At 41.3% G+C, this 21,478-nt stretch overlaps 2 protein-coding genes across 2 annotated transcripts; one reads left to right on the top strand and one right to left on the bottom strand.

Moving 5' to 3' along the window:
- Positions 1 to 11,784: 11,784 nt before the first annotated feature.
- LOC306735038 (proteasome subunit alpha type-4) lies at positions 11,785 to 15,541 on the bottom strand. The gene is made up of 9 exons (XM_079216467.1): positions 15,450 to 15,541; positions 14,999 to 15,027; positions 14,864 to 14,906; positions 14,286 to 14,448; positions 14,109 to 14,186; positions 13,593 to 13,681; positions 13,030 to 13,160; positions 12,587 to 12,710; positions 11,785 to 12,021 (listed from the first exon to the last, which is right to left on the bottom strand). The coding sequence occupies exons 2-9, from the start codon at positions 14,999 to 15,001 to the stop codon at positions 11,867 to 11,869; spliced, it is 786 nt and encodes a 261-aa protein (XP_079072593.1). The 5' UTR covers positions 15,002 to 15,027; positions 15,450 to 15,541; the 3' UTR covers positions 11,785 to 11,866.
- A 1,199-nt stretch (positions 15,542 to 16,740) lies between these two features.
- Positions 16,741 to 18,780, top strand: slc25a44b (solute carrier family 25 member 44b). The gene is made up of 3 exons (XM_079217372.1): positions 16,741 to 17,380; positions 17,570 to 17,697; positions 18,383 to 18,780. The coding sequence occupies exons 1-3, from the start codon at positions 16,747 to 16,749 to the stop codon at positions 18,572 to 18,574; spliced, it is 954 nt and encodes a 317-aa protein (XP_079073498.1). The 5' UTR covers positions 16,741 to 16,746; the 3' UTR covers positions 18,575 to 18,780.
- The last annotated feature ends 2,698 nt before the right edge of the window (positions 18,781 to 21,478 follow it).

Genomic DNA, 21,478 nt, shown 5'->3' with positions numbered 1-21,478 from the left:
AGAAGGATGGTTAAATGGATGGATAGATGGAATGATGGATAGAAGATAGATGATTTAAAATACTTGAGCATACTTCATGTGCACATATATTATATTGATTTTAAATGCTCTATCTTTTTGAATGAATGTGGCTCCAGCCTCCTGCCGAGCCGCTTCAGGGCAGTGAGACCTCCGTAAGTGTTGGAGGGTAAATCTCTCAGAGCATCAATCACCAGACTGCAAATCCAAACACACGTTAAACACACATTGTTGCCGCTCCGCTCCGCAGACCCGAGGCATGGCTCTCATCTCGTGGACAATAACAAGGCCGTTAATGGCAGCAGGACCGCAGCTCGGTCCCACTCAGGGACACTAAATCAATCGGGTTCACATAAACATCGGGCTCTTTACGCCACTTGCTCATCCTGAGGCCGGCGTTCGGAGTGCGACGTTTGTGATTCATCACACGGTGAGAAACAGATGAGTTGGGTAAACAAGCGGCGTCGCTCTTCCTCATATTTCCGCCGCTCGTCGTTTATCATCTGTCCGAGCTCGGAAAACTTAATATTCCTTCTTGCAGTTAAGTAGAGCTATTGTAGGAATTCAGTCGGAGCTCATACATGTATGAGCTCATACATGTCCCTTTCGTTGGCTGAAAAAAACACTTAGGTGTTGTTTTTGCTTACTTTAAATAAATGAATGAATAAATGTATCATCTTTATATGAACTGTATGATATCTTTAGGCACATCTTCAATTTGCGAGGCAATTAAGACACTTATGAGAGGCAGAGGACACAGATTTACTGAAAGTATTTGGTTTGTTTGAAAAGAAGAATCACACAAAGACATTCGAGTGGAGCGAAGTTCATTCTCTCATCATCGTTTTGGTCTTAATTGATTTGATTTGTTGGTTTTATGCTTTTTTGTCATGACGAATTACTTATTTCCGAGAACATTATGAGCACAATATTTAAAGCAGTGCGTTGATTCTTTGTGCAGAAACAGATCTGTCGATTAAATCAACTAATTGATTAGTAGGAATGAGTGTTGGTGGACTAAGAGTTTCTTAAGCGGACGACAGCCACTTTAAACCATTTTAACTAATTTCTATCATGTGTTGTCGTTTAAAAATATTGTGCAAACTCGCTCAATTGTTCTGTTTTTCAGCCAAATATATCTGCACAAACAGGTGCTTCTTCTTCTTCTTCTTCTTTTTCTTCTTCTTCTTCTTCTTCTTCTTCTTCTTCTTCTTCTTCTTCTTCTTCTCCACATGCGTAACGTGAAACACAAACACACATTCTCTATTTCAGAAAACATTCTTTGTCACACTCAGTTTATTTTCACAGGTTGAAGAAAAGTTGTACATTAAATATGTTTCGCAATATTTGCAAACAATTCACACAACAATGAGGCAGGCGGCTGCTGCTGAAAATCTATATTGTCTAAAGGTGGATTTTTTCCGCATGAAGCTTTAAATTGTCACTCATTACAAGTGAAACGCACCAACCGTTAACTGAAAGGGGAAATTCAGGTTGCAATTCAGGGCCGGGAGGCATTCAGCAGAAGTAAAGAGTCCAGAAGCAGAGGGCAGAACTAATTTCATCAAATATTAAACTTGAACTCAGCTGAGCAGCGCAGGACTCCAGAGGGATTTCCCTGCATGAGGAGAGCTGGAGGATCATGGGATATTTAGCACAGGAAGTGGACGTGGGTGGTAGCCATTTTGAAAAAATGATTAATGCAAAGTATTGTGGGAAAATATCAGATCTGGAATTGCCACACTGGCAAAGACGACCATCCCCCTTTCAAAGCGTTTGTCATCAAAATAAATAATATATTTATCTGTGTTAAGATATTCTGAAGTCAAGATTCACTAACTACCTTTTCTTCTTCTGTGACACATTTAGTGCATTTTGGGTAATACTGACGGTGGAAAAATCATCTTAAGAAAATGTTGATTCATTTTCAGGGTTGTTTGTCCTGCTAATGCTAACACTTCTCACATCAAGTGTGTATGTTTGAGTGTATATTTACATTATCAAAGTGCCAAACAGCCTTCTCCCCACGCGGCTTATACACAAGATGTGCGCTATGACTGTGTTCTTTTTTTTCTGCTATTTTTTGGATTTAGTTTTGGTGTTTTTAGACAATTTTAATCTAAAACAATGAACATTTTAGTTTTAGTTTTAGTTAAAGGTGCAGCGTGTGGTATGTGGCGCCATCTAACGTTGAAGTTGCAGGTTGCAACCAACAGAAGCAACTACAGAGACCCTTAAAGCTGAAAACATAGAGCCAGTGTTTGTTTTGTCCTTTCTGGGCTACTGTAGAAACACGGCGGCCCGGCTCGGGGAAGAGAGCTAAAAACGACTCATTCTAAGGTAACAAAAACGCAACAGTTCTTATTATCAGGTGATTATATGCTGAGCAAAACATACATATTAATATTATACCGCATGTCTGCCAATATATCCCCCTAAATGCTACACACTGTACCTTTAAGACCAAGAAGAACCATTTCCATCAAACTTCAGAAAACTGCAGTCTGTGTCATTGAATGTTTTTGTGTTTAAAAATACTACACAAATCCACAGTAAATTAAATAACTCGCCAGGTAAATAAAACGCATAAAGTTGCATGCAGCGATTGCAAACGTCAACAAATCACGAAAGTCACAAAAAGTGTTTGCATAATACTTTCAGTAGAGCCGCCATCTTTGTCTTTATGTCGGCGAGTTGACGTCGTCTGTAAAGGACACTTGAAAAAAAGGTCACTAGGTGACTTCCTCCTCTGTGTGGAAATCTTTTTCCTTTTTTTTTTACAGGTCCACATCCTGTGATGACAGGATTAGTCAAGCACTTATCATTAATCTAATAAATCTAAATATTAAGAGAGGAAGCGACACACTGTCTCATTTCAGTTTATATGCAAGATTAACATATGAATGCTCGAGATGAATGTATATACAGATACGTATGTAGAGACATGCACTCATACGAAGGTCATACGGAGATAAATATGAATGCAATAGTACTCGTTTTACTATCTTTGTCCAATCAGAGCTTTATCGTTATCTTACTGTAAAACTATTTATGAAACGCAAACTCAAAATAAAATAATCATCAAAGCTAAGATAAGAGAAGACAAGACAAGATTCAATAAAAGAGACAAAGCCAAGATAAAAGAAATTTCAATTAACTAAGCTAAGCTAAGATACGCTAAGATAAGACATTATGGAAAAAAACACTAAAAACCCTTCGGAAAAAACTTTGCTCAAACCAGCTCTTCCTAAAATGAACAAAGTTTTGAAATATTTATTAGATTTTTAACAAGGAGTGTTTCTAATTCTGTTTTATGACGTGAAGAAAAGCCGAGATGCTAAAAACGTCTGTTTCCGTATGAAAGCCACTTCATGCTGAGTGCCTTTACTTTTTTTTTACAAGACATTTTCGAGCAGTTTGTCTCAATGCCTAAAATACAGGAAATGAAATATGAAGAAAGTTTCAGGCATTTAAGCAAAAAAACACAGACCGGCTTCCTCGGCGTTAAGTGACAGTTATCTTCGGAGCCCGTCTGAATCGCTCTCGCAAAGTGCCGCCTGTACCCGCCTGTTGGTCCTCGCCGCTCGTCTGGCTGCACAGCGGCTGCGTGGATCTTTATTTTTGGGAAAGTTCTGTACTTCAGGCCGACATTTTAGGGTCGCGGCAGGTGCTGCGTTTGAGAGGCGGGACGCAGTGACGGGGGAACTGGAGGAGAGAGAATGTTTTTTTTACTTCGGGGGGGGGGGTAAAGTGAAGCGCATTACCCGCGGGCGGCCAATAGGTTGGCACCGTCCCGTCGCCCTCCATCGCCTCCACTCAGCTCCTCCAGCTGAGGCGTACTTAGCAGCATTCATAATGCATGGGCGCCACCCCTCCACGCACAGGCCTGTCATGGCTTGTTCCCTTCGACAACTCAGCCCAACTCCACTTTCTTCCCTAAGAGGACGCCGCCGGTTGCATAATTTAGACGCCGCCCGCTGTGTTCTGGGCTCATCTCTTATCAAAAATGTAACAGGCCGAGTTTCTGGGGGATTTCTCTAAAGGGGAATGGAAGATCTTCCAGTTGAGACAATGGCCCAAAACTTTCTTTCCCTTGAAACTTCTCTGCATCATGTCTGGCCGACTGTCCACATGTGTACACGACATAAACCTCCACTCGGCTATGAGGAGCAGACTCGTGCGCTGCATATTTATAACCAACAAATGTTAGGATTAATGTAGGAAGACTAACGAGGGCATTGTTTTCTACAGTTGAGCTAAAATGTAAAGCTACTCTATCAAAAGTCGAATTCTCCGGAAGATGTCTTTGAATAAACATGACATAATGTGTCTGGGCACATGTCAGGGAGGATCAAATTATAACATATTTAATAAATCAGAGTTTTTTTGTTTCAGTGGAGCTGATGGAGGGAAACAAAAGGCCCTTTGACGGTGACTCGTGCAGCCGGTGTGGCCAGCTGCAGTCGGGGCAGGTCAAGGTGACTGAGGTCACGAGGAGAAGAAAGATATCTTAAGAGAGCAACAAACACCTGCTGAAAATATCTGACTTCACTCTATTAACCACAAGACGTGGGTCACTTTGTATCAGCTGCTGTGTCTTCACTGAGTTCAGTGGCAGATATTTGGGGAATACGGAACAAAACAAAGTTAAAACAGGTATCTGAAGGACTGGTATTTCTGGACTTTTCTCAAGATTTTACTTAAATCATTTCTATCAGTGTTTTACCGATCTTCTTTTTTTTCCTGGGGTTTCAGAAGTTACCAAATCTGTAATGTTGAGGAGTGACGTAGAGACGCCAATCACATTTAGTATTTTACTTTAAATAACCATAATTTACTAAATGAACATCATGCTGTATTGAAGAAGACTTGAAACTAGAGATTGAGACATAAACTCATGTTTACAATGTTTACTGAGGGAATACATCAAGAGAAGTAGAGTCATTTATATAGACTTCTATACAACCAGAGGAGTCGCCCCTGGTGGTCAGGAGAAAGAATGCAGCTTTAACACATGAATCATAGACTTCTATACAACCAGAGGAGTCGCCCCCTGGTGGTCAGGAGAGATAATGCAGCTTTAACACATGAAGCAAAGACTTCTATACAACCAGAGCGTGGAGTATGTGAAGTTTTGTTTTCCTGTCACAAAAAAGCGACGTGGATTAAGACGCTCCGCCTGATTTTACTACCTGATCTACGTCGCCTCAACAAAAGAGTTCAACCCCGCCACCTTATTAGGTATCAGCAGGGACTGGTCACCATTGTTCCCAGCAGAAAACAGACCAGCACGTCTGCAAGAACATTTCCACCGTGGTGAAGGAACAACAAGCCGGAGCAGCCGTTCTAAACAGACGGCAGTTTCAAATAAATAACCACCGACAATCATAACAAACGGCTGGTGTTTGTTTGAGAGTTATTACTCTCAATCACGCTTCTATTTTTAAACTACAAATATCTATCAGCTTGATCTTGTGTTATTTTACTGTTATTTTGTAAAATTAAAGAGATTTTAAAAGCCTGAGCGATTTGAAACAGAAGTTCCCTCGATATTATTTCAAGGCCACGTAAATATTTAGCCCCATAAATCCGACCGTGCCAATATTACTGTACTTTGCCACGGAGCCTGCTATTATGCTTGCAGCAGCAACAATAGCTTCACTTACGTCTCCATACAAGGCCGCAACAGCAGCTCGGCTGGTAATTATTGTTTACTGCAACCTCGGCTCCATTTATGGCGAACCGTCTTGATCTGGTGGTGCAGCAGCGAGTCTGTAATCTCAAGGATTTGTGGGCTGCTCATGAAATTACTGTCATGGGTGAGAGGATTATTTAATTCCTGATTCGCAGCAAGGTCAGGGTTCCACACACTGGGTGAGTGGGCCTCGGCTTTAAATAGGAGCTTGATGGTAAGTGGGACCGTCAAGCGACGGAAGAAACGTCGACTCGAGACCGTCCTGACTGCAGGTGTGGAGGAAATCAAGGTTTTCTTTACTCCTTTTTCTTTGTTTTTCTTTGAGGGATTTTGGGAGGTTTTAGCCTCCTGAGGTGCAGCTTAGTGTTCATAAAAAACTACCCTTGGCAGCGCATGGGTTACTATTAATAATATAAACATTCACGTTCGACCACAGGTCTGTTATTATGGCTGTTATGAATAAAAGCCCAATGTGGACGCTCACACACTTGATTAACGTGATCCAAATGTGTATTAGTTCTTATTATAATGTGTATTAGGTCCAGTTCAGAAGCTACATGAGTTTCAAGGCCACACACCTGCATCTAGTTTATATATATATATACATGACACTGTTACAATGTAACATGTGCAATGCAAAGTTAAAAACATTACTGGTACTTCAGTGGAATGTTTCCACTTGGTAAAACTGTGTTCTGGTGGTGCACGTCATTGAATATAAATATTGTTCTTCACTACATGCATCTGAAGGCTCCTCATACAACGGCTCATTTTCATATTTTACAGAAAAAGTTACTCCTCATTTTTAACTACAAAAGTCCAACAACACGTGTGTTTTTTTTTAATACGCATGTTACATGAATACAGTCTTTTAAAAACAAACTTCCATTCTCACCAGGCGGCAAATGAAGCCAATGCTGAAGGGTCTCACAGCTGCATTCTCTCTCCTGACCACCAGAGGGTGACTCCTCTGGTTGTATAGAAGTCTATGCTTCATGTGTTAAAGCTGCATTCTCTCTCCTGACCACCAGAGGGTGACTCCTCTGGTTGTATAGAAGTCTATGCTTCATGTGTTAAAGCTGCATTCTCTCTACTGACCTCCAGGGGGCGACTCCTCTGATTGTATAGAAGTATATGCTTCATGTGTTAAAGCTGCATTCTCTCTCCTGACCACCAGGGGCGACTCCTCTGGTTGTATAGAAGTCTATGATTCATGTGTTAAAGCTGCATTCTCTCTCCTGACCATCAGGGGGCGACTCCTCTGGTTGTATAGAAGCCTATGCTTCATGTGTTAAAGCTGCATTCTCTCTCGTGATCACCAGGGGGCGGCCCATTTTTGTTTGACCCGTCCATCTCCCTCTTCCTTCCCACCTTGTGTGGAAGCCTGCTCCTTTTAGATTAACAGTTTAAATGCGGAATATATATTTATGTACATACTGTACTTATTCACGCGTTAAAAGGCATAACGGCATCATAAGGTAAATAAACAATGAGCCACCATTAGATTAACAGTTAAAGGATTCGGACCACAAACTGCTACACACCCAGTTGGTGTCCAGTCGGAGGCCTTTGTTGTATGCCATTCAATGTATTTTCATACTTATCCACTTGCTGAGCAAATAGTTTTAAACAAAGAATACACCTTTCAGTGTATACTACTAATACCGAGGATTTTATTTTATTTTTTAACAAGTATAGAGACGTCATGATCAAACAGGTATCGAGAAAGAAAGAAATGAGAGTCGATCTTCAGTCGGTTGTCTGCAAGATATAAATAGACGCTAAAGGCCCAGCGCTGTATGCTCCCAACACAATTACACATTAAAATAAACACATTAAACAACACTATTAATGCCAGCTCTTGAACCTCTACTGGCTGGAGTTCAACAACACGTCTCCTGAAACCACCGAGGACTTTTTCTGCGAGGCTACAACTCTCAAGATCAGTTCTACGGGGATCGGGATCAAGTCTTCTCGTGTCATGTTTAGCCTCGTATGCTAACTGGTGTTTTCCCCCCTCTGGGGACTGAGATGGGAAGATGATTGCACTGGTTTAGGGACACTCCCCCTCTTCTCTCTTTGCTTCCTTCTCTATCTCCTCCTCCTGCTCCTCCTCCAGCGCTCGCAGGGATAACATACCCCCTCGCCTCTTGTTTGGATAAGTTAATGCTGAGATGTCAGCCTCGGATCTGATGTATACCACCTGCCTTGGCCTCCGGCTGACCTCGTACTCCAGCTCCCACTGCAGAGACATTCCAGTGCTTTACTTTTCCGGGGGGGGGCTGTGTTTACACTGCAACAGATTGCCCTGCTCCCTCTCCCTCTATCTGCCTCATCACGGGGGACAGTAGTGGGCCTCAACACGCCCTCATGCACCAAAAAGTTAAATCGGAGGGAAGCGTTCGAGAGCGTCAACACAGAGTTTAAAATTCTTGTAATATCCTAATTCCCCGTAGACGGGGCCATCTTCTTTCAGGCTCGGCCTCGGCGGCTCCGGGTCGTCCAGATGCCAGCACCCTCCCACTCGACACTGTGAGAGGAGCTCATGTGAACACCGTGACCTCACTGCGTCACGGCATTTACATGCGCTGTTGATTTACAGTTTTTAAGTGATTTCGCTCCAAAAGGGGAATAAAATCAAAGAGAGTTCTGCTTGAGTTCGGGATCTCCATCTTCCGGTGTAAAGCGGTGATAGTTTAGCTTAGTTTACACTTTAAGTCAAGACTTTTTCTCGTCTTGACGGTCCTATAAAATCAAATACGATAATTGTTTTGATAATCTTTGCAGTATTGTATAGTCTGTGACTGAAAATACGTTTTTATTTCTGGAGGCTTGCTGACAAGTCTTTTATCTTGTCTCAAAAGTAAATGATGAGAACATCACTTAAAGAGTCTGTTAATATCTGTCAATCATATTACTTCCATATTTATAGTACTTGTTTTGATCTTGTTTCTTTTTACTATAGTTCTTGTTTGCACTTTACCCTCTGCTGTTGTAAATACTGTAAAATTCCCCTCTGCGGGACTAATAAAGGATTATCTTATCTTCACAAGGCTTCTAATGTGGGATACGTTAATATTTTGTTTATGTGATTGTAAGTTCATATAAAGGCAGACATGATACTTTGAGTTTAACTGACATCCACCATTTTGTCAAATATGTGGCCGAGCAAATATGATTTGATCAACTCCCCAAAGGGGATCATTGCCTTTAAAACACTTTTATCACTATAGCTGTTTTGTGATTGTTAATTTAGTTTTCCTGCGGTTAGCAAACAAAGCTACAATTTTAAGCTAATGTGTTGCTCATACAACATTCTAGCTAATTTGAGGGCTATAAACACTTAGAGGCGACGTCATAATTACGTAATTGTACTAACTGGAGGCAATGTTGCTCATAGTTTAGTTTAGCTTTTTGCTAACTTCCTCAGCCGGCATGGCTGGTGCACCACTGAAGGCCTAAATATTTGGGAGATGAAGAGAGATGTTGCTGAAGGACTAAACAATTAGCGAGATGAAGAAATGACTGAAAGCTGGACTTGTTTTCTGTCACCAGTGTAGCACAAACAAAATAAACAAAACACGGTGGCATTGGCACGCTAACTAACTAGCACCCGACTAGCAACTTAGCTAGCTTGGAAATTCTGCCCTGCTTCCGTGAAAGATTGGTTACAGAGAATGATCCAAACAAAGTTATGTTTCATCTGCCGATTTCAAGTTACATTTGACTAATTTAGCGGCTTTACTAGCTAGCTAGCTCTATTGGTAATTCCACCATGCTTTCGTGCTACACTGGATGCAGAAAATGAGCCAAACAAAGCGGTCTGGGTCGAACCTAAGGTCTGCCTCTCTCCTCGCTACTTTGTCAGGAGCTCCTCTCCACGTGATATGAGGCGGTGAAGATTGGTTAAGGTTAGGCATCGGCCTTAGGTAGCGATAGGATAGCCCACTGGTCAGGGTGAACCACCTGAACCAATCAAGTACCTTGGTTAGCATGGACGCCTGCGCTTGAATGCTACATAGGTGGGTCGACCCTCAAGATAAATCTCGTCTTATCTTATCTTGAAAGATCATCAGAATCAGAATTGCTTAAGTGACACATACAAGGAATTTGAAAAACAGAGTGCAATACCGTAAGACATAATAAAAAAAATATTAAAATGTACAATAGAAATATGGTAAACAAATAAATAAATGACTACTTTAAAACAAGTGTATTTTAATAGAAACAAATTGTCTACAGAGATAAATCGTAAAGACAATATAGCACAACTGTCAAATAAATAAAATAATTGATTGGTGTGGGTTATGCTGGAGGACCTTATTATTTATAAATGATCCCTACTGCCCTGCCTTTGCGTAGCTGAAGTTAGCATTCTTTGCTACAGTTACCTGCATCTTTTTCTGTGGTAAAATTGCTATGTAGAATTATCTAAATTTCTCTTTGAAATTGTAAATATCTTAAGTTACCCCTGGACAGAAACCTTTAATTGGACATTTCTTCAATTCCCTCAAAACAATTATCTGGTGAGTTGTGACATGATTGACAATAAATCTAAAATAACACAAAGATATGAAGGCGGGGGAGATTTCAGGAATATGCCTCCCCAAAAGCACAGTATGAAAAGAAGAAGATCTGACACGTTTGACCTCACAGGGGCCGTGTCATCAGAGCACATGCTGCAGCATTAACAACAGCTGCTATCAATCCAGTCATGACCACCTACAGAGACGGAGTACGTCCCAAATCATTGTGCGTCAAATGTAGTATGCCAAAGATACTCCACTCGCATTTTACGGGGTCAGAATAGCCTTTTTTCTGACTATTCTGACCCGTAATCCTCTGCACAGCGGATATATGAGTAAGAGGGTTCAAGGTTCAAGGCGCCATGTTATGACAGATTAGTAGTATGTCCCGGTTGTATGCATACAGAATGTAGCCGTACATACTTTGTAAGGACGGCGTGTACGAAAGGGAGAAAGAAAGTTTGTGATTTTCACATTCACGTCCTGCTCTTTGACGCAACAAAACTCCCCACATGACATTAACTCACTATCTCCAACGCTGCTGGTTTGAATATGCAGAACCCCATGACATATTAACTACCGCACCACTTAAAAGATCTATGTACGCCTACATTATGCATATATAAATAAAAAATAAAAACTGTAAGCGTGAGATTTTATGTATTTAAGTGACAAAATATTGTAGCGTCTGCATGTCAGTGGACCTGCGTTGTCCAGCTGTGTGTTTAGTATTTTTTGGTTTGGATCCACTGTAACTACTGGCCTTAAACCGGAATATAGTATTTTTCTTAATCATGGTGCTAGCTGTGCATTATTTGGGATTAAATATTATCTTTTTTTATGACGCACACCAGAAGAAATGTCATCAGTGAACACTATCGCCATCAAGTGGTAAATAAAAGAAATAACACTTAAAAGGGAATCAAACATGAATCCTCTGTCGCAGTTCTTAAAGCTATATCAGACACAGTATTTATCTTTGTATATTATGATTCATACAAAGCTAAATTAATAATTGTTTTCCCTTTTTGTCTAAAAACATGGCTACACGTTACTGTTCTTGTTTGAGTGAGATTTAGATTTTTTGAGAGCAAAGTTTAATTTTTGGAAATACAGAATCACATTTAATTGATTCTAATAAACCTGGAGGTCGAGCGTGAGATTTATTAGGAACAAATCTTTTGAAATGGAAATGATTTATATGCATTGAGTAAAATTATAAAAGGAAAACATGTCTTGCTTTTTTGAGTCACACGTGACTGTAAAGATGCAACCACAGGACTGATGGCTCCATCAAGTGATGAAAAAACTAAACAGCAAGTAAACATACATATATAGATTAATAAATAGGTTAAAAATCTGTGCCTGCTTTTAACTTGTATACAACATGTAGGATCAGTAAAGAAGAATTCTGAAGTTTATTGTAGTTTAATTATTTTGTTCGTCCCATTTATATTGATGGTATCAGGTTGTGTTTTACTCCTTGATGTGTAAAAATGGTTTTGGATTTTTTTTTCTACAAGCATTCAGACAACGACACGTCCATCAGTTTACAAACTTTTAATGTAAAAGACAAAACAACGCAGGATGTGGTGACGGCAGGCGGAGCAAATCATTCAGATTCTGCTCATTTGTCCTTCTCCTTCTGCTCCTTCTCCTTCTTCTCCTTCTCCACCTTGGCCTCCTCAGCCTCGTGCCGCTTGATCAGTTCCTCCACTTCCTTCTGTTTCAGCACTTTGATTTTGGTTTTCCCGTCTTCCCTTGTCAGGGTGGCAATTTCCACTGAAACGGTCAAAGCAGCGTTGTGTTATTTTACCATCAAGCAGTTACAGTGAACACTGGTGGCTGATTACAGAGCGACCATTATATATTATATTATATTATAGTACATCTACATGGAAGTACCACGAGTTCAGAGCCCTAATTAACTTATCCTGTAGCACTACTGCTGTACCATGCTCCTGCAGCACAGATGCACACAACTGCACTTTACCCCAGTTATGAAATAAGTCCATGTCATAACTATTTTAAGTTTGAAAACACGTACTTCAGTGAAAAGAACACAGATTCTACAGTTCAGGGAGGAGGTGGCTCGGACAAACAGTGGTTAAATTAATCTTAATATATTTTTTTTTATTGCATCTCAATGGCTCTCAACATGGCGACGACTGAGCCAGCAGCTCTACGGTAGACGTTACTCCACTATTTCTTTACACAGCAAATAGTTGTTTGCTGCTATATTAATGCTCTGAACGTTGTTTATTGCTCCTTTAAGCAGGAATTAGGATTCCAGTAATAAAGTAAACATCATATAAACATAGAACTGAGTTGAATAGATGGAACAAACCTTTCTCCGCCGAGAGCTTGCTGACGTCCATCGTCTTGTTGAGGACTTTGACGGCCAAAGCCAGAGCCGAGGCCAGACTCATCTCTCCCTCCTTGAAGTCCTGCTTCAACATGGACACGGCAGCCTGAGGCGACATTAGAGTCCAGTTAAATTAAGAAGAAGAATACATTGTATTTGTAAGGCACTTTGCATGGTAAAAACACAAACATGAAAGTTCCATGTCACAAGAAAAGCAATACCATAAACAAGGCAGAACAAAACAAAAACATACATAACTAGCGTCACAGGTTAAAACATTGATTTAAATAGGTGACATATATACTATTAATCCATAGAGATAAATGTGTTCCAACACAACGCTTTTACGTTGACCCCTTGAAAAAGAGATTTTAAATGTACATAAAAGGTTTAATTCAAACAAAATAAAACAATTTCAAACTTACAGCGCTGTTGTTGCCAATGCAGGTTGCCTTCCAGCCTCCGTAGTTGCCACTCGGGTCACTCTGGTACAACTGGAAGCCGTAGTGTTTGTCCCAGCCCATGTAGAGCAGAGACACACCGAACGGCCTCTTACCTGTCAAGACAAACCACACAGCGGTCACAGAAAGTCAAGATCCACCTGTGTTTCTACGCAAAGATGAGAATTACTGAGGCTTGTTCACTAATATATATACATTTTAAATACATTGTATTCTGTCTGTATATATATATACAATTGCTATTGTGGATTCTTTAATGGTTTTATTACTGCTTATTTATATTACTTTTTTTTTTATTTTACTTATGTGTCTCTTGTGTGCACTATATCTGTCTGCTGCTGTAATCCTGCAATTTCCCCACTGCGGGACTAATAAAGGATTATCTTATAACACATTAACAAGTGTTTTGGCCAAACAGGCATGTTGTAGATGTTAAGACTCCTAATGTGTTGATCCCAAAGGAGATGTGTAATTCACCCAGAGGAAAACAAGCAACAAACTAGACACGGAAACGATGTGCAACTCGCCTCCGAACTGTGTGTATGCTTGTTTGATGTCACACAGGGCCGTCACCAGCTGCTCGCAGGGTATTGGCTCCTGATACTGCAACAAATACCTGGAGAAGAAACGGGTTGGTGATGGTGGATCGGACAAAAGGAAAGAAACCGAAGCACGAGTTCATGAAGAGAACCGGTCAAAGGGTTAGTAGCTAGAACGCAATTTCAGTCCGGAGATTTGCCAACAAATCTACATGTACTTACAAGCGTGTATGTATGTATGTATGTATGTATGTATGTATGTATGTATGTATGTATGTATATATATATATATATATATATATATATATATATATATATATATATATATATATATATAACATTTTCTGGTATGTTAAATAAAAGTAAATAAACATATTTATAAAAAAATGTCTCACTCTGTTTATGACTTAAATGTATTATTTTTATATTAAAGATTTGTATATGAAATATGCTGAAAACCAAAAAAACAAGGTTTTTGGGACATCCCTTCAATCTGGAACTCACCTCTGTGCAATCAGCCGCAGCTCATTTGTCAGCACATTAGCATCGGATGTGATCCCAGCGACGCTGCAGGCCAAGTCACTGTGAAGAGAAACCCACACAAGAGCTCAGCATTAACCTGAAGAAAAAGAACGGTTTCGGCCCCCGTAGAAGAGTCCCTCTGTGGCTCCATTCACTCACTCGTTGAGCTTGTAGATCTTCTCAGAGAAGAAAACCTCGTCAAGCAGTTTGTGGATGTTGCGCCTCTCCGCTGCCAACAGCACGCCGTCATTTGCCAGAATCCCCAGACATGTTCCGGCGTGACCGATGGCCTCCATCGCGTACTCCACCTGGTAAAGGCGTCCTGCGAAACGGAGTCACAAACGTTGTATTGACGTGGCTGGAAATAACATGTGCATCTACAATCTAAAACACACCGACCAATGGAAGAAGCTAAGTAGCTGGAAACAAATAATTGTAATATAAAAAGGTCCATTGTCGTCGTTTCTTTAGAGCTTTCAGACGCATGTCATGGTTTTCTCTACTGTAACTCACGGATGAGTAATGAGATCAGATCAAAAAGTCACGCTACAAGAAAAAATGTTTAGCTCAAATTAGGCAAAGTGTGTGAAAGTTAAAGAGATCAAGTCTTGACCTTCTACCTTGTCAACAGAGGCCATATTTACAGGGGACATTACACGACATGATGCACACTAGATATAGGATTTGCAATGTAATGAATTGGTGCAGTAATAATGTAAAACAAAAAAGTGACTTGCCTTCTGGTGAAAATATGGTTGTTCGGGAATCATATCGACGAGACTAAACAACAAAGAAAAACAACTCAGATATGAGCTGACAGAAATCAAGCAGGAACAGATTATGAACATACATGATTTTAAACAGATACTCACCATCTTTTCCCGTCGCTCAAACTGTCACACTGCAAAAATAAAACCAAAAGTTAGAGATCCATGGAGCGACGAGCAAAAAACAAAACAGTGAGAAGAAGAAAGGTTTCTGCGTCAACTGGATAAATAAATTAACACATTCCTCCCCTACAATCTGAAGAATATAAACCGTTAAGAAAGTATCTGATAATGTATTTACACGAAACGCTAAACTAACAACAACACGCATCGTTTAGGATACACAGATCCTTAGCTAAACTAAGCTAAGCTAAGCTAAGCTAAGCTAGCAGCTGCAGACCAGAATGAATCTGCAGTATCTCAGCCTGCTAGCCACCTAGCTAGCTCGTAGAAGAGGCAGTCCTCTGACCGGGCGCAGTCAAACTGTTCTTACACTCCGATATCTGTGGTGGAATAACACAATACTTTAGTGAAGTATAACATACTAATATTTTACCTGGCGTGAAATGGGTTTAAGTTAACGTAGCTTTCAAAAGGCCGACGGGGTTAGCTACTTTCAGTTTGATGTTCCTCTCACACACTCACCGGTAAGCCCCGCCCTACTCCACCTCTGATTGGCTGACGCCCCCGTTGCTCTCATTGGTTGGATTGGTTGAATTCATGCGGAAGTAGAGGTTGAAGAGCAATATAACTCTGACCAGTGGGTGACAGCACCGGGCTGCGAAGCTCTCAGCGAGGACGCATTCTTGAAAGAAGAAGAAGAAGAAGAAGAAGAAACTGTTGTGTGATTGGTTGATTCAACCACGTGTCGTTTGAATGGGAACAGGAAGTAAGCCGACTAGCAAGACTGTAGCTAGCTAGAACGTCGGTTACATCATGTATACAAACAACTGAAGGACGATACTCAGAATTATACATATATATTTATGTATATTTATATTTTAATCGGCTGATTGACATGATGTTCAAAGTCTGACACACATTCTGCACGTGACCTTGTAATAAAGACCTGTCCGAGGAGGTAAGTGCTTGCTAACGCTCTATAACTTCAGAGCTAGCTCAGCGTTAGATTTCACGAGCTTTAACCATACGAGCATGTCCTGTTGACAACAGGCACGTTTTTATTTATTATTATTAAAGCACCCGGTGTTGGTCATTGTTTTGACTTCCTTTGCTGTGGTTTCACGTGGAGTGTTGCTCGGGAACACGGTGTCCTCTGTCCGGGGTGTCGCATTCTGAGGGTCAGTTCACAAACTGGTGTCTCTGAGATGTTTAGCCACTGGGAGACATATCTAACAGCACCGACGTGGCTCGAAGAGGGTCGGATCATTAGAATCATTCGCAGTTAAGATTGAGCTTGTATTGCTTGCCACGTGACCTTTGAACTTTCGCACAAAGTTAACTGGAGATCAATATTGTTGCTCAAGAAAGACAATGCAGGTATACAGTGGGAGGAAATGCATGTGTCATCTGTCTGCATTCTCAATACCTTCCTGATGTTAGTAACTATCATTTAAATATCCCTGCATTGGATTTGTTGCATGGTTTTTACAATGAATCCACCTGCTAATATGCAAGTAGCAAATTTGTTGAATCCGCCCGATATTCCTCGCTGGAAGCGATCGTGTGTTCAAAAACAGCTACTCTTGTTATCTTTAGTGGAGGAATGTTTGGCTCAGGCGTCAAACTACAATCTCCAAGGCCAACAATGAACATCCACTCTTTCAGTTTACTGACCGTACTGTTGCTTATGCAGGAATCAGTCTGATGAGGGGGCACCTACGGCCGACAGGATGCAGCAGAAAAGGAACATCCAGATCATCGAATGGGAGGACCTCGACAAAAGGAAGTTCTACTCCTTCGGGGTGTTCATGACGATGACCATCCGGGCCACCGTCTACCCGGCCACGCTCATCCGCACCCGGCTGCAGGTGCAGCGGGGCAAATCCCTCTACGGCGGCACCTTCGACGCCTTCTTCAAGATCCTGCGGGCGGAGGGCGTCCGGGGCCTTTATCGCGGCTTCATGGTCAACACCTTCACGCTCATCTCAGGCCAGGCTTACATCACCACCTACGAGCTGGTGAGGAAGTACGCCTCCCAGTACTCCGACAACAATACGGTCAAGTCACTGGTGGCGGGCGGCTCGGCCTCTCTGGTTGCCCAGACCATCACTGTTCCTATCGATGTCGTCTCCCAGCAGCTCATGATGCAGGGCGTCAGGGGAGGGGAGCATCTCACGCGCTTTCGACTCATTTCCGACGCAGAAGCGAGAAAGTCCAAGAAATTCTTCGGCCAAACCAGGAACATTATGGCTCAGATTTTTGCTGCCGATGGTTTCCGGGGCTTCTACAGGGGATATGTTGCTTCTCTACTCACGTACATCCCAAACAGTGCTGTCTGGTGGCCTTTCTATCATTTTTATGGAGGTAAATGGCTAAAATGCATGTTTTCTAAACTTTAAAAGCGCAAAAAAACACTGCACTATTTGCACTGTTAAACACATGCTTGTGTTTGGCCATGTTTTAAGTGTTCCCAGTGCATTTCTACATCTACAGGGAGAATGAATCTAGCAGTCCTTGTTTTGTCGTTAATCAAGTGTCTTTAATGTTCGACAGAGCAACTCTCCAAACTGGCTCCCAGTGACTGCCCTCATCTCCTTCTACAAGCCGTGGCTGGACCTCTAGCGGCTGCTACTGCCTCAACTGTCACCAACCCAATGGATGTGGTCCGAGCCAGAGTGCAGGTATTCACTGAGAGTTCAGAGACGCGTAGTTGCTGGATCCAAGAGCATCGAAAAGCTGGCAGAAAAGTGCCTTAAAGCACACCGTCTGTGTTTGGTCAGATGTTTCTCAATAGCTGAAGCGACAAACGTTAATAATTAGTCAGCGTTCTTCGTAAGAGCGTATAATAAGTGACTGTATCACTCTTCTGTAATTTGGGTATCTTGACGTATCGTAGAAACGTTTCCTGTCCAGGGAAAGAAAGCAAACGTTGTGACGGGTTCTGCATAACGATACGTAAAACATGCTGAGTTATGCTGTGAAGAAGAGCCAACAGCCAAAATGAATAGATATTGAGTGGAGTATTAATAGATGGACTTAATGTACAAAAGCGAGGCTTTGCCCTGAAGGTTGAACATGAACATATTGTCGTTCATACTTTTGCAAGTTGGTGACATTATAATAAAAAATTCCACGTTTGGGTACGATTCACAATAAAACCTATATTTTAAGCCTGCATGTGTAAAACTTGTGTGACTCAAGATGGCTGTAATCTATAAATTATGCATGTTGTGATGACAAAATTAGCACTCAAAGTAGAGGATAAATGATCAAAATGAATTTAAATGATTTGAATGTACGTCGTGAGGCCCGAAGCCAAGTTGTGACGCAGTTTAACGTACTGTGTGTTTGTGTTTTCTCGTCCAGGTTGAAGGCAGGTCTTCGGTCATGGAGACGTTCAGGCAGCTGATGAAGGAGGAGGGCTGCTGGGGGTTGACCAAAGGACTGTCGGCGCGCATCATCTCCTCCACGCCCACGGCCATCGTCATGGTGGTCGGCTACGAGACGCTAAAGAAGCTGAGTTTGCGCCCGGAGCTGGTGGACTCCAGACACTGGTAGACCGGCACGGACCGCACCTGGACCACGTTTTAGCCCTGAAGTTAGACTTTCTGTGAAAACACTGGAAGTGAGAGGTTTATTTAAAATAACAACCTACGGGTACAAAATGGAATCAGGCCCCTGAAACATTAATCAGACACTGAACATATTAGCTGCAGCCCCAGGTTCACCTTTTTATACTGTCGCTCACCAGGATCGCTGCTTTTTAATGCAATCGAAAGTAGTGAATAAGATGTTGTTTTTAACTCGGAAAGATTTGTTTAACACTCTACAATCCCGTTAAAGCATGTTTGCTGTGGATACAGGTGGACTTGATGGTTGCTGTGTTTGTGCTGGAACAAAGCCGAGCTGGTTCACAGACGGGTTTTATGACGCGTTCACGTCAGCAGTAAACAAATCTTTGTTTTCTCTTCATGATTGTTTCCTCTCGCTTCACTGGCTACTATGTCTAGATCTTTTCCTTTTGGCCTTTTTTCTTTCAATTGCTGCCTTTTATAGTGTGATCAAGACACGCAATCTGCTTTTTGCTTTGTTGATTGTGTGTGAGGAGAAAAAGTAGACTTTGTTCATCATGTTTATCATCTGTGTATATTTTATTGATCCTTCGCTAAGTCCCGCCCCTCGAGCGCGGATTGGCCAATCACAGCTTAGCACCGACCAGGGTCCGATGGTTAAACTTTGAGTAAAAGAGATACTTGTTACCCAGAGAGATTTGTAAAGCGTTACGTTTCTACGCCAAAAAAATCTGCGGAGCTCAAATTAGAGTACGTTCGCTCATCATTAACTAGCGTTAGCACGTCTATGCTATGCTAGCTCAAATTAGCAGAGTACGTTCGCTCATCATTAACTAGCGTTAGCACGTCTATGCTATGCTAGCTACTGATTGATACATGCTGCTTTGGCTTTTTAATGATTGTAAGAGTGAATAAAAGGAACAGTGTTGCTCTTTAACTTCATAGTCTGGATCTCCAGGGGATGTTGTTGTTTAGCTTTTATCTTTATAGCCTGTTTCCTCTGATAAATCAGTTTGACATCCTGGATATTCCCTACAAAAACACAAAGTTGTAGATTCGTCTCTCTCTTCGTTTCCCCCCAAAAAGTTAGACAATATGTATCCAAGAAGTGCAGTTCGTGACAGTGTGGGCTCCATGATAACGTAGCAGCAGGGGGGCGGGGCTTCGAAAGGGTCAATTTACTGTTGTGTACACTGCACCAACGGAGTCAAACTAAATGACCATGCAAAACAGTGTCCACGTGCGGAACAATATTTTATCCTAATTTCTGTAACATACTTGTGTGCCGTGGAAAGTATTTCAGCGATTTTAAACGGGTGAATAATTGGCTTTAGAAGCAGCGCTAACGTGTTTCCCTCTCGTGACAGTAAACGTTTGAGTGCAATAATGTCACCGTTTAACACTTTACAGCGCAACATGTGATTTGTGTATTTCTTGTCAATTGTGTAAATAATGTGTCTTCGAGGAATGCATCATACCTAATTTATTTTCTTCAGGTTTTGGGGGATTATCACCACAGAAGTTTCCCAACTTCACATTAAATGTTTTACAGTGAACCGTTGCAAAGGTGACATTTCTGGAGGGGGGGATAAATGTTTCAGTGTAAAAGGTTTCAAAGGTAAGTTTTACATTAAATGTTCATGTTTTAAATCTCAGCGGGATTGTCTCAAAGACATAAAAAAAGTATTAACATACATTTTAAAAGCAGAATGCTCCTCACAAAGATGCTCAAAGCTAGTCACAAATCCTAAAAACCCATCAACTGCTACTTTCCTTTTAAAAAGAAAAAAAAAAATCCAACAAACGAGGAGGCGTGGTGAAGCTTGTGACTATGTGGCGGGATGACGGATCGCTCGCCGCTTCGCTCTGTACATTAATTATCACGCGGCGTCTGGAAGGCTCTTTGTCAAAGAGATGGATGAGGGGCCGTCGGAGAGGAAACAGCTGACTGGCGAGAGGAAGGGCCTCTCAAGTAAGTAAGTGTGTGTGTGTGTGTGTGTGTGTAAGAGGAGTGGTTCTCAACCTTTTTTTCAGTGATGTGCCCCCTGTGAATTATCTTTTTCAGCCGAGTACCCTCTGACCAGTGCAAAGCATTTCTGGTTGGAAAAAAAGATGTAGTACACAGCGCTGTGTCTGACTTAACCAATTCAAAACCAATCCCCACCTGGGGGGGGGGCGGACAGAGCGACTGTTATATACAACTGTAAATCATAGCTTGTTTTATGAAAAAATGCCCCAAATTGCTGTATTTGGATGTATTGAACACCAAAAGTAATATACAAATATATGGTTTGGTACATGAAAAAATGTAAATGTCACAGATGTGCCCCAATGCAAATTTTTAAGGCCGTCTGAATGTTCTCTGTTCTAAATCCTCTTTATCAAAGTCGACCTTTGCAGAGAGAATGTTCACATATTGTGCTATGATTTGGGTTAGAGAATGTTCACATATTGTGCTATGATTTGGGTTAGAGAATGTTCACATATTGTGCTATGATTTGGGTTAGAGAATGTTCACATATTGTGCTATGATTTGGGTTAGAGTTGGACCTTACAGCTGCATTATTTCAAAGAAATAATCAGCTTTTTTTTTCTAGGCGAACCTGAAACTTTAATTTTTGCTGTGTCATCTTCATTCTCTCTTAACCTCTTAACATGTAGATTGATATTTACACATCTGAAAAAATTTTCACATGTGTACCTTTTTATTATAACACCAAAATTATTCAAATAATAAACGTGTAAACGTTAAACAAGTGGAGTAGAACTGACTTCCCCCGCTCAGATCAATGTAGCAGGGTGGTCAGAGCGGCAGCCATTTTTCGTGTATTACGTTGCTAACCTCCGTTATAAAGTAGTAACAAGCAGTGGAGTACATGAAAAAGGTTTA

Source organism: Taurulus bubalis (assembly GCF_910589615.1).
Source record: "Taurulus bubalis genome assembly, chromosome: 4".
NCBI classification, from domain to species: Eukaryota; Metazoa; Chordata; class Actinopteri; order Perciformes; family Cottidae; genus Taurulus; species Taurulus bubalis.
The sequence above is the reverse complement of the archived record's forward strand: the minus strand, read 5'-3'. Positions and strand labels throughout refer to the sequence as shown.